Below are 14598 nucleotides of genomic sequence, written 5' to 3'. Positions count from 1 at the left end.
ACGTCCAGGTATGGAACAATCGAGATACCTTTCAGACGTAAAACCGCCGCTATGGGTGCCAGGATTTTCGTAAAAGCTCGAAGAGCTGAGGACAGGCCAAAGGGAAGAGTTGAATTGTAAATGGAGAATCCTTTGCTTTCTTGCTAGAACCGTAAACCTGAGAAACTTCCGGGAAGATTCTGAAACCGGTACATGGAGATAAGAATATTTAAAAACCAACTCTGCCATGTAATCTCCCTTTGTAAAATGTGTGTCAAAAGACAAAATACGTTCCATACGGAACTTCTGTTATGGTAAGCAGGTGTTTACTAGTTTCAGGTCTAGGAACGGCCGGAAAGATCCATCTGGTTTTTGAACCAGAAAAAAGGCGTGAGTAAACTCCCTGAAATTCCCAACGTTTGGGTACCTCTCTACCACATCTCTTAAAGAAGAAGAGAATTTGTTTTACTCTTGATGGATAGCTTGATAGTAGGAAGGATGGACGTGGTTTCGATGAAACTTTATTCTGTAACCTTCTGAAATGGTTCTTGTAAACCACCTATTTGAAGCACTCTTTCCCAGTCATGGGCGAAGAACTGAAGGCGTCCTCCCACTCTTAAGGGATCAAAAACTTCCTCTTTTGTCATGCCTGTTGGATACCTGTCTAGACCACTGGTTGTTTATTTGAGGTACCTAGTTGGTCTCCCATACAAGTACTAACCAGGCCCGAGTCTGGATGGCTTCTGAGATCTGACGAGATCAGGGATTTTCAGGCTGGTATGGCCATAGGCCACCATGTTTTTGAAACCTGCAAAACCGCCCTGGTAACGAAAGGACCTCTGACCCTTGTACTGAAAACTTTAATATCCCAGGGTTCTTTATTCCAGAGGCAGGGCTTTCTTCGAATCAGACATCTGTCTAATAATGTCTTCCAAAGGAGTGCCAAAAAAATTTGTTCCTTTCAAAGGGTAATTCACATAAGGATGCCTTAGACGCAGAGTCAGCTGTCCATGTTCGTAGCCAAAGAGCTCTTCTGGCTACTGACGACAAACCTATAATCTTCGCTGATAAACGAAGAAAACTCATCTTTCAGTAGGAACAAGAGATGGGAAGGATCTGTATCAGATTTCCCATAAGGGAATCTTCCAGGGCTTGTAGCCAAACGCTCTGAGAACCGCTGAACCTGCAAATTCAGCTCTGCACTGATATTCTGCGGCCTGGAATATTCTACTACACGAAGTTTCGGCCCGTTCGTCCATTGGGTCTTTAAGCCCTGAGACTTCGCCAATGGGTATAGTGGTTTTCTTTGATAGCTGGGCAATCTGAACATCCACTTAGGAAGATCTTCCCATTTTTCTCCAGACTGTAGCTTGAACAGCAGTTCAAAAATGTTTTGAAATGAACGTACGTCTTTCAGGATTCTTTCATTCTCTATGATGGAGATCCAAGATTTATGGAGACATTGGGAAACCTTTAACCTTACCCTTGGTAGGTTCAGTTTCTTGTACCGCCGTCGTCACTTCTTTAATAAATTTCTTCAGCTTTTCTGGTGGAAAACCCTCCTCCACACTTGAAGCCAGGCTGGAAATATCCGAAGGTGAAGAGACGTCAGACACAGAAGGAGATCTATTCCTCCTACGCTGTGTGGGCAGTTACTCCCGAATAGCAGGTTCTTTATTCACAGCATCTTTTTAAGCTTCAAATGTCTGGGCAAATTTTCCTGAAACCAGCCCAGGAAGGATGCCATATCAGCTGCTCGGCTTTTTCTAGCCGATCCGTTGCGCATGCGACATCCGTCAGGTAGAGGTACCGCACATTCCAGACAACATAAGTGCTTAGATTTACTTGTGGTTTACGGAACAGAAGTTGACATCCTGTCTATATCTGTTTTATCTGGATACATAGGACTTATTCTAGGAGCATACATAAAGAAAGGTGAAAAAAGGAGAGTTCAAATGGTTAAATCTCACCTTAAATCACCTAAGATCCGTGTAGGAGGGCAGGTGACACGGAGAACCAGAACTGTACACCCACCCTTGGGGTCAGGAAGGTCCTTCACAGCCATGTATCCAAATTTTAAATTTGGCGCCAAACACCATTTTGCGCATGCTCAGTAGCGCGATTCTGTGTTTGGTGGAACGCAAAGCCTCCCGGGCGTGCGTTCCACCACTGTGCGCATGCGTAATGAGCAATGAAGGAGGACCACCTGGGAACTCCGTCAGAAAAAAAACACAAAAGACAGTACCCGGTCGCGTTCCGTAACGCGAACCCGGAAGTACTGTTGCCGCTCAGTTCCCGCCCGGGAAACTATCGGGCACTCACCTCCCGGTCAGCAACCTGTGCTGAACGCACCAAATCTCCACCTGCACTGTGGGGGAACCTGTCCGTCCCGTTGCCGGGACAAGAAGAACTGGTGAGTGTCTCTGGGTTACAGCTTATATGGAGGCAGCAGGCGGAGCACAGCATTTAAATTCTAAAGAAGGGGGAGCTTCTTGTCCAGAATCCTAAGGAACATCCCACTTGTAAGTACTGCCACTATACGAAGGGGAAAGCATGGTTTACAGTGCTAAGACAGTGTTTACATTGCTGGCTAATAACACCTCTAGAGACAGTCACTCCAATGGCCACTAGAGGTGCTTCCTAATCCAGTGCTGCATAGGCGTTCAGCATCTTCACACTTTGCATGGAGTCACTGAATGCTCCCCATAAAGATTAATTGATTTATGCATTGATTCACTACGCATGCGCATGAGAAATCACTGGATTGGTTAAGATAAATCAAGACTGGTGATCTCAGCCAAGGAGGCGGACCAGGCACGACATGGAAGAAAAGGTAAGGTTTAAACCTTAATCTCCAAGGAGAGGGGGGCTAGACACCTAAACATCGATTCCAGCACTATAGTGTCAGGAAAACAGGTCTGTATTCCTGACACTATAGTGCTCCTTTAACAAAGATACCTGAACTGAAAACATAGCTGACATTTGACATAAAATCTAAAACGCACTTTCAATCATAGAAAATTTACACTTTAGTAAATATACCTTTTCATGTAAGACACAAGTGATAGCACAGATAAAACGCCCACACAAACATATGTACACTAATCGAATGAATATTCCATTCTATTGTTTGGTTTGTTTTTTTATATATACATATATGTTAGACGAACAAAAGTAAATTCGTGTAGTTCTAATGCACCTACACATGTATGACGCAATGGATAATTACAATGCTATCCCTTAATATAACAAGTGGTTGTTACCACGAATATTACAGCCAAAAGCTCAAAATTCTCACAAAAGATATTATTTTCTACTTTGCCGGAAAATGAAATGTGAAAACATTCAGACAAGATGTGTGCACGCAATAAAACCAAGAACACTATGTTTTATGGTTGTTCATATTTCTCAGTTTTGTTTACAAATCCACCAGGACATGCTTGACAAACTCAAGAGCTTTCAAAAATCTTCCAGATACTACTAATGTATCTTATGAAAGTATCAAAAAAAAAAAAAAAATCAATTTTAAGTTCCTACGCCATTGTGGGAACTTTTAACTAGGTCGGTTAACTGCTACTTTATTAATTAGAGACAAAAACATTTCTTATAATACACATCCAAAAACCATGTTGATTCCAACTGGGTAAACCATTGAAGCCCATGATCCATGTAAAGGGCAACGTACATGACAATGCTTGGTTCTGTTTACCCCCTGTAGGTTAGTAGCAGATTCAACGTTTCAAACAAAGTACTGGATTGTTTTGCTCAGGCCCTAATAGATTGTAAGAGCCAACTTCCAACGTGTTTTGTTTAAAAATGCAACAAATGGAAAACATGCGAGTTCTCTGTTATTTTTGTACAGATATATACACACACACAATACTGTACAGTCTGCATTTAATCAATTTTAAAACACTGTGCAATATTACGTTGACACTTTTTAAATATATAAAATAACAATAATCATCAAAATGGATTACAAAACAATAAGAAGAAAAAATGGTTTAGACTTGTATTACACCATCCACAATGAAGTGGTTTTCGGTAGATGAGAATTACTATAAATTAATTTTGTAGATGAAGATGCTTTAAAAGCACACACACACACACACCTCTGAAATAAGGGAAAATATGACAAAACAAGTTGCACAAGTATTAAGCCTTTAAATGAACACTATAGTGTCATGAAAACAAACATTTATTCCTAACACGACAGTGGTAAAACCACTGGTTAGACTTTCCGGCCCTCCTTGCCTACATTTGAAAAGGTAATTTACTCACCTTTTCTCCCACGCGCCGCTGCTCACACCGCGGATGACCCCACCTCATTCCCTCTCTGGCAGAGATCATCAAACTTGATGATCTCAGCCAATCCAATGCTTTCCCATGAAAAACAATACATCTCTAAGGGGAACGTTCAGCGTCTCCATGCAGAGCATGAAGATACTGAGCAGAACTGACCCAGTGAGCACCTCTAGAGGTGTTACTAAGAATTTGTGTAAACACTGCTTTTTCTCTGAAGACAATTGGGATCTTTAGAATTTTATAGTTTTTAAGGCTTATCCAAAAATATAAAAAAAAAGTTATTTAGAAAGCGTATGTAAAAAATATTAAAATCAAGGACATACTCCCCAACAATTTTCTCAAGTGGATCCTAACCTCTTCCATACTTCATGATCTTTTGGATTCTGAATGTATTCAATAATAATTAAGACAAACTTTCCTACTTACAGACTGCAGATTCCTATGAAACAATGGTGGAAATCATCAACATAGTGGCTAGGACTATACACATAGAATTAACCTAAAAATATTATTTTAGGAATTATTTGAGAAGCAAGCTGCAACAGCAAAAGTATAAAGAATGCAATGGGAAATAAAATACTAAAATCCTGATCATTGATGATATGAGAAGCAGACATACAATCTGCAAAAGCAAAAGTATTAATGAAAAATAGAAATAAATACACAAATCTCACTCAAGAAGTGTGATGGCCAAAAGCTTTTCGGGAATAATATGAAAAGGCCAAACAGCCCTGGCAACATTCAATTACATTGTTAGAATCTTCAGAGGAATCGTGAGAAACCAGAAGAACAAGTTTCTAGTGTACACACAACCAAAACACTAAACCAGTTCTGGAGAAATACATTGTAGCCAACAAAATAAGTCACTTTTGAACCTTGTCATAAAACAGTTAGAGTATTGGAAAATGTGCCAAATTTTGCAAAAGACAAGCGTTTTTAATGATTTAATATTTATAATGAGATAATCCTTAGAGATTTCAAGCTCTCAAAAAGAGGGCTTTCGGGACTTTCTGCTCAAGTTTTACAGTCAAGCAGTATAGGATTTTCTATTCATAGCACTACAGAGCTAACTGGCAGTTTAAAAAACAAATGTTAGAAGCAGCAATTGAACAGCATGAAAGCATTTCTGGTACTGAATTAAATAAAAAAAAAATTTTTGAAAGCACATGATCCAGATCATTGGGCACTTTTGAGCTGCACCATCCACTCGTGTTTGGACATGCCGTATGAAAGTATGTGGCTGCTAGGGAATCAATCTATGACATGTAAACAAACTTTGAGATAGACTGAAACCTAAAATGCATGCCGTGTCAAATGTTACTTAAGCCAAAATTAGATGCCTTTACAATACCAAGTGAGATTTGAAAGTAGAGAGCCATGAAACACACGCAAATAGTTTAGGCTGTGCCATGTATAAATATGATAATTTAGGGTTTTCAACCAAGAGATTAGTGTACTCTGCATAGGATACAAACAGCTTTTATGAAAATAAATATTTAGCATGGTTGTCCTTTACTTCATGGTTTCCGGTTCCCTTTTCTCTAACATTTCCTACACAGTCAATCAACACATGCATAGTACATTCATAACTGCACTTTGAAAATTTAGTTCATAGGAGTGAGTAGCGTTGAGATGCAAGCCCTGTTTCATGTCACACATTAGGAAGATAACAACTATGCATTTAAAAAAAAAAAAACCTTTCAGGACGCAGGAGTTGAGATCTGGAAGTGATGAACACTATATATAAGTAAGCAGTGGGATTAGGAAACATTCTGACAACTGTAATGTTTTGTTTTTGTAAAATATACAGCCGAAGCACCATAACCACAATATGCTGTTGTAGTGGTTATGGATTTGGCAGAGAGTGCCATCCTCTGGTTCAAAACCATTTAAGTGGTTTGACCAAAACCAGGGGTCCTGCTCGCCTACAGCTCGTAGTATTGAGCTGAGCACAAAAAAAAAAATCAATAGCATTCAATTTAAAAAAGTAAATATGGTGTTTTGAATTATCAATTTACATGTTTCCTTCTTTAGTACAAGCAAATATTAAAGCACAATGCCAGTCTGATATAAAATTGGTAGTATTGCAGGAACTTGAGAGCTGCTGAATAATCTGAAGGTGTTATTGCCTGAAACATTAAGATAGTGAGATCTCAGGGCTCTGGCTTTCTACAAAATCAATAAATAGATACCCAAGTAAGCATGCGGGTGACCTAGACAGGGAATAGAACAATTATTTTATTAATGTAAAAACAGGAAAGGTTCATTCTGCTTTTGAAAGTTTTGAAGCACAGCTATTTGAAATGACACGTAATTTTAATTCCTAAACTTTTTAGTTTTGCTTTTTTAGAAGCAGAAGTAAAGCTAATGTTTATTTTATCCTTCATAAAACATGGCCCTTTTTGGGGGGGGGGGGGGGGGGGCGGCTTACAGAGGATGGCAATGATTACCTCATATGTCAATATTAAGTTTTGATCTCATACAGGTGTGAAACCATTTCATTACGCAAGCTACATTAAATGCTAAACTACTCAAAAACATCTACCTATTCAGGCATGACAATCATTTACTGAACACCAACATTTAAGTACCTGTTCAGTATTTGTTTCGAAGCCAACGATCTTTTTCAGACAAATATCCAAATGTACAACAACCTGTATTATTAAATAGCCTAGTTCAAGAGACCTAGGAGCCAACTTTTTTTTAACAAAGCTTAATTTTAAAAGACAATACAATTCGTAAAGTGACACAAGAACCACTACGGCTTAATGTAATGGTTCTGGTGCCTATATCCTTTCCCTGCATGCTTTACAATGTATCCACAGCCTTTTCAGTGGAAAGGCAGTGTTTACATTGCTGCCTAGTAACACTTCTAGTGACTGTCACTCAGACAGTCACTATAGGTTATTCCAAGTCTAGTGCTGCACCATGCTATGCATGGAAGGGCTGAATGTTCCCAATTGAGATGCACTGACTTTAAGAAGGTGCAACAGCCTCCCTATGCTTTCCTAAGATCATCAGGATTGACGATCTCAGCCATGGAGGCAGGGCGCAGCATTGGGAAAAAAAGGTGAGTAAAAACACCTTTACCAATCAGATCAGAGGGGGTTGATAACCTAAACAGACACACGCATACTCCCTGACAGATCCTCTCAGACACACACAAACATTTTCTCACATACTCTCAAATTATTTTTTTATTTTTTTATTTCGTGTCCATTCAAAGGGCAGTAAGACAATAGGGGCAACATGTCTACCCCAAAAAAAAAACAACAAAAAAAAAACAGTATGGCTTGTACAGAGGCAAAATATAGATCCTTCGGGCAGTATGTATATCCTAGGGCACTATGACAAGCAAAGGAACAACGTGTTCATCCTAGGGGCAGTATGACAAGCGAATATGCAACATGTCTAGCCAAGTTGCGGTATGAGAAGTGCAGGGGCAACGTTTCAATCCAAGTGGCAGCATGACAAGCGCAGGGGCAATGCATCTATCCAAGAGCAAGTAATGCATGTGCAACACGTCCAGCCTAGGAGTAGTAATGTAAGCACAGGGACAAGATATCTATTCAAAGGGCAACATGTCAAGTGCAGGAGCAGCGTGTATATTCAAGGAGAAGCATGACAAATACTGGGCAACATGTCTAGTCAAAGGGCAGTAGGGCATGCACCAAGGCAAAATATATATCCTAAAATCAGTATCATAAAGGGGCAGCATGTCAAGTACAGGAGCAGCATGGCCATTCTAGCAGTATGAGAAGTGAAGGGGCAACGTGCATCTATCCTTTGGCAATATAGCAAGGGCAGGGAGCAACATGTCTATTCAAGAGGTGGTAAGGCAACTGCAGAGGCATGTCCATCCTGGGGGCAGTATGGCTAGTACAGAGGCAACACGTATATCCTGGGGGCAGTATGGCTAGTACAGAGGCAACACGTATATCCTGGGGGCAGTATGGCTAGTACAGAGGCAACACGTATATCCTGGGGGCAGTATGGCTAGTACAGAGGCAACACGTATATCCTGGGGGCAGTATGGCTAGTACAGAGGCAACACGTATATCCTGGGGGCAGTATGGCTAGTACAGAGGCAACACGTATATCCTGGGGGCAGTATGGCTAGTACAGAGGCAACACGTATATCCTGGGGGCAGTATGGCTAGTACAGAGGCAACACGTATATCCTGGGGGCAGTATGGCTAGTACAGAGGCAACACGTATATCCTGGGGGCAGTATGGCTAGTACAGAGGCAACACGTATATCCTGGGGGCAGTATGGCTAGTACAGAGGCAACACGTATATCCTGGGGGCAGTATGGCTAGTACAGAGGCAACACGTCTATCCAGGGGCAGTATGGCTTGTACAGAGGCAACACGTCTATCCGGGGGGCAGTATGGCTTGTACAGAGGCAACACGTCTATCCGGGGGGCAGTATGGCTTGTACAGAGGCAACACGTCTATCCGGGGGGTAGCATGGCTTGTACAGAGGCAACACGTCTATCCGGGGGGCAGCATGGCTTGTACAGAGGCAACACGTCTATCCGGGGGGCAGTATGGCTTGTACAGAGGCAACACGTCTATCCGGGGGGCAGTATGGCTTGTACAGAGGCAACACGTCTATCCGGGGGGCAGTATGGATTGTACAGAGGCAACACGTCTATCCGGGGGGCAGTATGGCTACAACAGGGGCAACACGTCTATCCGGAGGGCAGTATGGCTACAACAGGGGCAACACGTCTATCCCGGGGGCAGTATGGCTACAACAGGGGCAACACGTCTATCCCGGGGGCAGTATGGCTACAACAGGGGCAACACGTCTATCCCGGGGGCAGTATGGCTACAACAGGGGCAACACGTCTATCCCGGGGGCAGTATGGCTACAACAGGGGCAACACGTCTATCCCGGGGGCAGTATGGCTACAACAGGGGCAACACGTCTATCCCGGGGGCAGTATGGCTACAACAGGGGCAACACGTCTATCCCGGGGGCAGTATGGCTACAACAGGGGCAACACGTCTATCCCGGGGGCAGTATGGCTACAACAGGGGCAACACGTCTATCCAGGGGGCAGTATGGCTACAACAAGGGCAACACGTCTATCCAGGGGGCAGTATGGCTACAACAAGGGCAACACGTCAATCCAGGGGGCAGTATGGCTACAACAAGGGCAACACGTCTATCCAGGGGGCAGTATGGCTACAACAAGGGCAACACGTCTATCCAGGGGGCAGTTTAGCTAGGAAAGGGGCAACACGTCTATCCTGGAGGCAGTATGGATAGTACAGGGGCAATACGTCTATCCTGTGGGCAGTATGGATAGTACAGGGGCAACACGTCTATCCGGGGGGCAGTATGGCTAGTACAGGGGCAACACGTCTATCCGGGGGGCAGTATGGCTAGTACAGGGGCAACACGTCTATCCGGGGGGCAGTATGGCTAGTACAGGGGCAACATGTCTATCCTGGGGGCAGTATGGCTAGTACAGGGGGAACATGTCTATCCTGGGGGCAGTATGGCTAGTACAGGGGGAACACGTCTATCCCGGGGGCAGTATGGCTACAACAGGGGCAACACGTCTATCCCGGGGGCAGTATGGCTACAACAGGGGCAACACGTCTATCCCGGGGGCAGTATGGCTACAACAGGGGCAACACGTCTATCCCGGGGGCAGTATGGCTACAACAGGGGCAACACGTCTATCCCGGGGGCAGTATGGCTACAACAGGGGCAACACGTCTATCCGGGGGGCAGTATGGCTACAACAGGGGCAACACGTCTATCCCGGGGGCAGTATGGCTACAACAGGGGCAACACGTCTATCCCGGGGGCAGTATGGCTACAACAGGGGCAACACGTCTATCCCGGGGGCAGTATGGCTACAACAGGGGCAACACGTCTATCCCGGGGGCAGTATGGCTACAACAGGGGCAACACGTCTATCCCGGGGGCAGTATGGCTACAACAGGGGCAACACGTCTATCCCGGGGGCAGTATGGCTACAACAGGGGCAACACGTCTATCCCGGGGGCAGTATGGCTACAACAGGGGCAACACGTCTATCCCGGGGGCAGTATGGCTACAACAGGGGCAACACGTCTATCCCGGGGGCAGTATGGCTACAACAGGGGCAACACGTCTATCCCGGGGGCAGTATGGCTACAACAGGGGCAACACGTCTATCCCGGGGGCAGTATGGCTACAACAGGGGCAACACGTCTATCCCGGGGGCAGTATGGCTACAACAGGGGCAACACGTCTATCCCGGGGGCAGTATGGCTACAACAGGGGCAACACGTCTATCCCGGGGGCAGTATGGCTACAACAGGGGCAACACGTCTATCCAGGGGGCAGTATGGCTACAACAAGGGCAACACGTCAATCCAGGGGGCAGTATGGCTACAACAAGGGCAACACGTCTATCCAGGGGGCAGTATGGCTACAACAAGGGCAACACGTCTATCCAGGGGCAGTATGGCTACAACAAGGGCAACACGTCTATCCAGGGGGCAGTTTAGCTAGGAAAGGGGCAACACGTCTATCCTGGAGGCAGTATGGATAGTACAGGGGCAATACGTCTATCCTGTGGGCAGTATGGATAGTACAGGGGCAACACGTCTATCCGGGGGGCAGTATGGCTAGTACAGGGGCAACACGTCTATCCGGGGGGCAGTATGGCTAGTACAGGGGCAACACGTCTATCCGGGGGGCAGTATGGCTAGTACAGGGGCAACATGTCTATCCTGGGGGCAGTATGGCTAGTACAGGGGGAACATGTCTATCCATTGCTGGAGCAGCATGTGTCACCGCAAGTGACAGGCACTCACACACCATCACACTTACAAATTTTTTGGACTTTCCATCCCCTCCTTCTTCCTGGCTCTTCGGCTTTTTCTTTTCCTTGGTGCTTTTGGTGGGTCCCATAGGGCCCCCTCCCCCGGCCGGTGGATCCATGCCGCCCGCTCACCCCAGGCCCGGCTAGCACACAGCAGTGCGGTATGGCAGCCCGCGCACCGGACACTTCCTGCTGCTGGGACTCGGTGACCCCGGGTTAGTGCTCGTGCTCCCGGGCGGTGAAGGTGTCCGTGACCCGGTTCAGCACCCTGCAGCCCTGCCCCACTCTCACACAGCCTCGCGGACAGCCCCGCCCACTCACATCTGCATATTCATGAGCTCGCGCGCAACAGGCGAAAGCCATTCACAGCTTAGGGCGGAAGAAAAGGCAAAACTCCACTTTGAAAGAACTTCTTCCTCAACACTTCCGGGTGCGGAACAAACCATTCTGTTCTCAGGGGGAGGAGCCAAAAACGAATTCCTATCACTAGGACTCTGTCAGTTTTATTAATCCACCTGTGGCCGAACTTGATTTTCTAATAATTATTTACTGGCTTTTATATGGTCTGCCAGCGCTCTGTAGGCGAAGTGGGAATCATGAAAGGTGATGGCGGAAGGTTACATTTTGAACGACTTTGACGTGTGGCCAAGTGGGTGTGTGGATCGTTCGTGTGAACTGTGAGATCGCCACCTGCCGGCTGGTGCTGTCATTGCAGGATTAATAGGCTATGGCAATACATTTAGCGCCTGTACCCAGGGAGTGTGTGCTAATAATACAAGTGAACACAGTACATCATTTCCTGTATGGCTACACTTAGGTGTACGTACACACAGGGCTGGATTAACATAGGGCAGTGAGGGTGAACCTTTTTGAGCCCGAGTGCCCAAACCGTAATACATACCAACTTTTTTTTCCTCAAAGTGCCAACACGGCAATTAAACCTGAATACTGAGGGTAAAGTTTAGAAAAAACAACTCGTACAGTTGTCCAAACTAATTAACAACTTTTGTTTTAAAAGAACACAACAACAGAGAGTTTAATGATACAAATTTTAAAAAATGATATAAATAGATAAAATTAAGCTTGTATTTATTAGTATCTCAAACAAATGCATACATACACACAGACTGCTGAGCACATTCACACACCGACACAGACTGCTAAATACACACACACACACAGTCTGCTGAATACACAGACAGACTGCTGAGTACACACACACTGCTGAATACATAAAGACTGCTGAATACACACACACACATACTGCATTGAGGGGTGCAGTGTATGTGTTTGTGTGTAAGGTTGTCGAGTATGTGGAGTGCTGTGTGTGAGGGGTCTGTGAGGTGCTGTGTGTGGGGGGTAGGGGTGCTGTGTGTGGGGGGTGTTGTGTGTGGGGAGGTGGGGAGGTGGGGGTAAGGTGCTGTGTGTGGGGGTAGGGGTGCTGTGTGTGGGGAGTAGGGGTGCTGTGTGTGTGGGTGGAGGTGCTGTGTGTGGGGGTAGGGGTGCGGTGTGTGGGGGGTAGGGGTGCTGTGTGGGGGGTAGGGGCACAGTGTGTGTCGGGGGGTGCTGTGTGTGGGGGGTAGGGGTGCTGTGGGGGGTGTTGTGTGTGTGGGGGTGGAGGTAAGGTGCTGTGTGTGGGGGTAGGGGTGCTGTGTGTGTGTGTGTGCTGTGTGTGTGGGTGGAGGTGCTGTGTGTGGGGGTAGGGGTGCTGTGTTTGTGGGTGGGTGCTGTGTGTGGGGGTAGGGGTGCTGTGTGTGGGGGGGTAGTGCTGTGTGTGGGGGTAGGGGTGCTGTGTGGGGGGCTAGTGTGCTGTGTGTGGGGGGTATGTGTTTGTGTGTAAGGGTGTGGAGTGTGTGGAGTGCTGTGTGTGAGGGGTGTTGTGTGTGGGGGTGTTGTGTGTGGGGGTGGGGGTGCTGTGTGTGGGGGTAAGGTGCTGTGTGTGGGGGTAGGGGTGCTGTGTGTGTGGCTGCTGTGTGTGTGGGTGGAGGTGCTGTGTGTGGGGGGTAGGGGTGCTGTGTTTGTGGGTGGGTGATGTGTGTGGGGTAGTGCTGTGTTTGGGGGTAAGGGTGCTGTGTGTGGGGGGGTAGGGGTGCTGTGTGTGGGGGGTAGTGCTGTGTGTGGGGGTAGGGGTGCTGTGTGTGGGGGGGTAGGGGTGCTGTGTGAGGGGGTAGGGGTGCTGTGTGTGGGGTGTAGGGTGCTGTGTGTGGGGGGTATGTGTTTGTGTGTAAGGGTGTGGAGTGCTGTGTGTGTGAGGGGTGCTGTGTGTGGGGGGGTGTTGTGTGTGGGGGATAGGGGTGCTGTGTGTGGGGTTGGGGTGCTGTGTGTGTGGGTGCTGTCAGGGCAGTATTTAACTCAGGGCAAACAGGGAGAGCCGCGCGGGAGAGAGACCACACCAGGGAAGCAGAGAGGAGGGGGACTGGTCCGGATTTCCAGGCAACCCCCAACAGCCTCAGCCACCACTCTGGACACCAGGAAAGCAATCCTTTAAGGTAGGAAATGGGGAGTAGATTTTAAAAAGTGTGAATGTGCGAGTATGTCTGTGTGTGTGTGTGTGTGTGTCTGTCAGTATGTCAGTCTGTGTGTGTGTGTGTCTGTCAGTGTATGTCTGTGTGTCTCAGTATGTCTGACGGTATATGTGTGTGTAAGTAGGTTGTCTGTCAGTATGTGTGTGTGTCAGTGTATGTGTCTGTGTCTGTCTGTGTGTCAGTATGCCTGTCAATGGGTATGTCAGTATGCCTGTCAATGGGTATGTCAGCATGTCTGTCAGTGTATGTCTTTGTGTGTGTGTGTGTCTGTGTGTCAGTATGTCTGTCAGTGTATGTCTGTGTGTCAGTATGCCTGTCAGAGTATGTGTGTGTGTCAGTATGTCTGTCAGTGTGTGTCTCTGTGTCAGTATGTCTGTCAGGGCATGTGTCTGTGTATGTGTCAGTGTGTTTGTGTTTGTGTGTGTCAGTATGTCTGTCGGTGTGTTTGTGTCTGGGTGTGTCAGTATGTCTGTCTGTGTCAGCATGTCTCAGTATATATGTGTGTGTCAGTGTATGTCTGTGTGTCAGTATGTCGGTGTGTGTACGTGTCAGTATGTATGTCCGTGTATATGTCTGTGTAAATATGTATGTAAAAGGTGCAATTGCATACCAGGGAGTGTGGGGGGCCTAGGGGGCTCAAGAAATTGCTTTGCCCAGGGCCCTAGTGATATTAAAGACGGTCCTGGGTGCTGTGTGTGGGGGGTGTGTGCTGTGTGTGGGGGGTAGTGGTGCTGTGTGTGAGGGTGGAGGTGCTATGTGTGGGGGTAGGGTGCTGTATGTGGTGGGTATGGGTGCTGTGTGGGGGGGATATGGGTGCTGTGTGTGGGGGGGTGCTGTATGTGGGGTGTGGGGGTAGGGTGAGGTGTGTGGGGGGTAAGGGTGCTGTGTGTGGGTGGGGGGAGAGATACATAAAAAAATAAATGAGAAAAAAAGTACATTAAATCTTCATCCGGGGTGG

The 14598-nt window shown here is 46.4% G+C and overlaps 1 protein-coding gene across 1 annotated transcript in view; it reads right to left on the bottom strand.

Moving 5' to 3' along the window:
- DIAPH1 (diaphanous related formin 1) overlaps positions 1-11718 on the bottom strand; it is a 201334-nt gene extending 189616 nt beyond the window's left edge. The window contains exon 1 of the mRNA XM_063447983.1: positions 11124-11718. Within this exon, the coding sequence (XP_063304053.1) occupies positions 11124-11234 (111 nt within the window). The 5' untranslated portion in view covers positions 11235-11718. The remainder of the gene's footprint in view (positions 1-11123) is intronic.
- Between the last annotated feature and the right edge of the window lie 2880 nt (positions 11719-14598).

Source organism: Pelobates fuscus, chromosome 3 (genome assembly GCF_036172605.1).
Source record: "Pelobates fuscus isolate aPelFus1 chromosome 3, aPelFus1.pri, whole genome shotgun sequence".
Taxonomy (NCBI): domain Eukaryota; kingdom Metazoa; phylum Chordata; class Amphibia; order Anura; family Pelobatidae; genus Pelobates; species Pelobates fuscus.
Note: the sequence above shows the minus strand (reverse complement) of the source record. Positions and strands in the feature narration are given on the sequence as shown.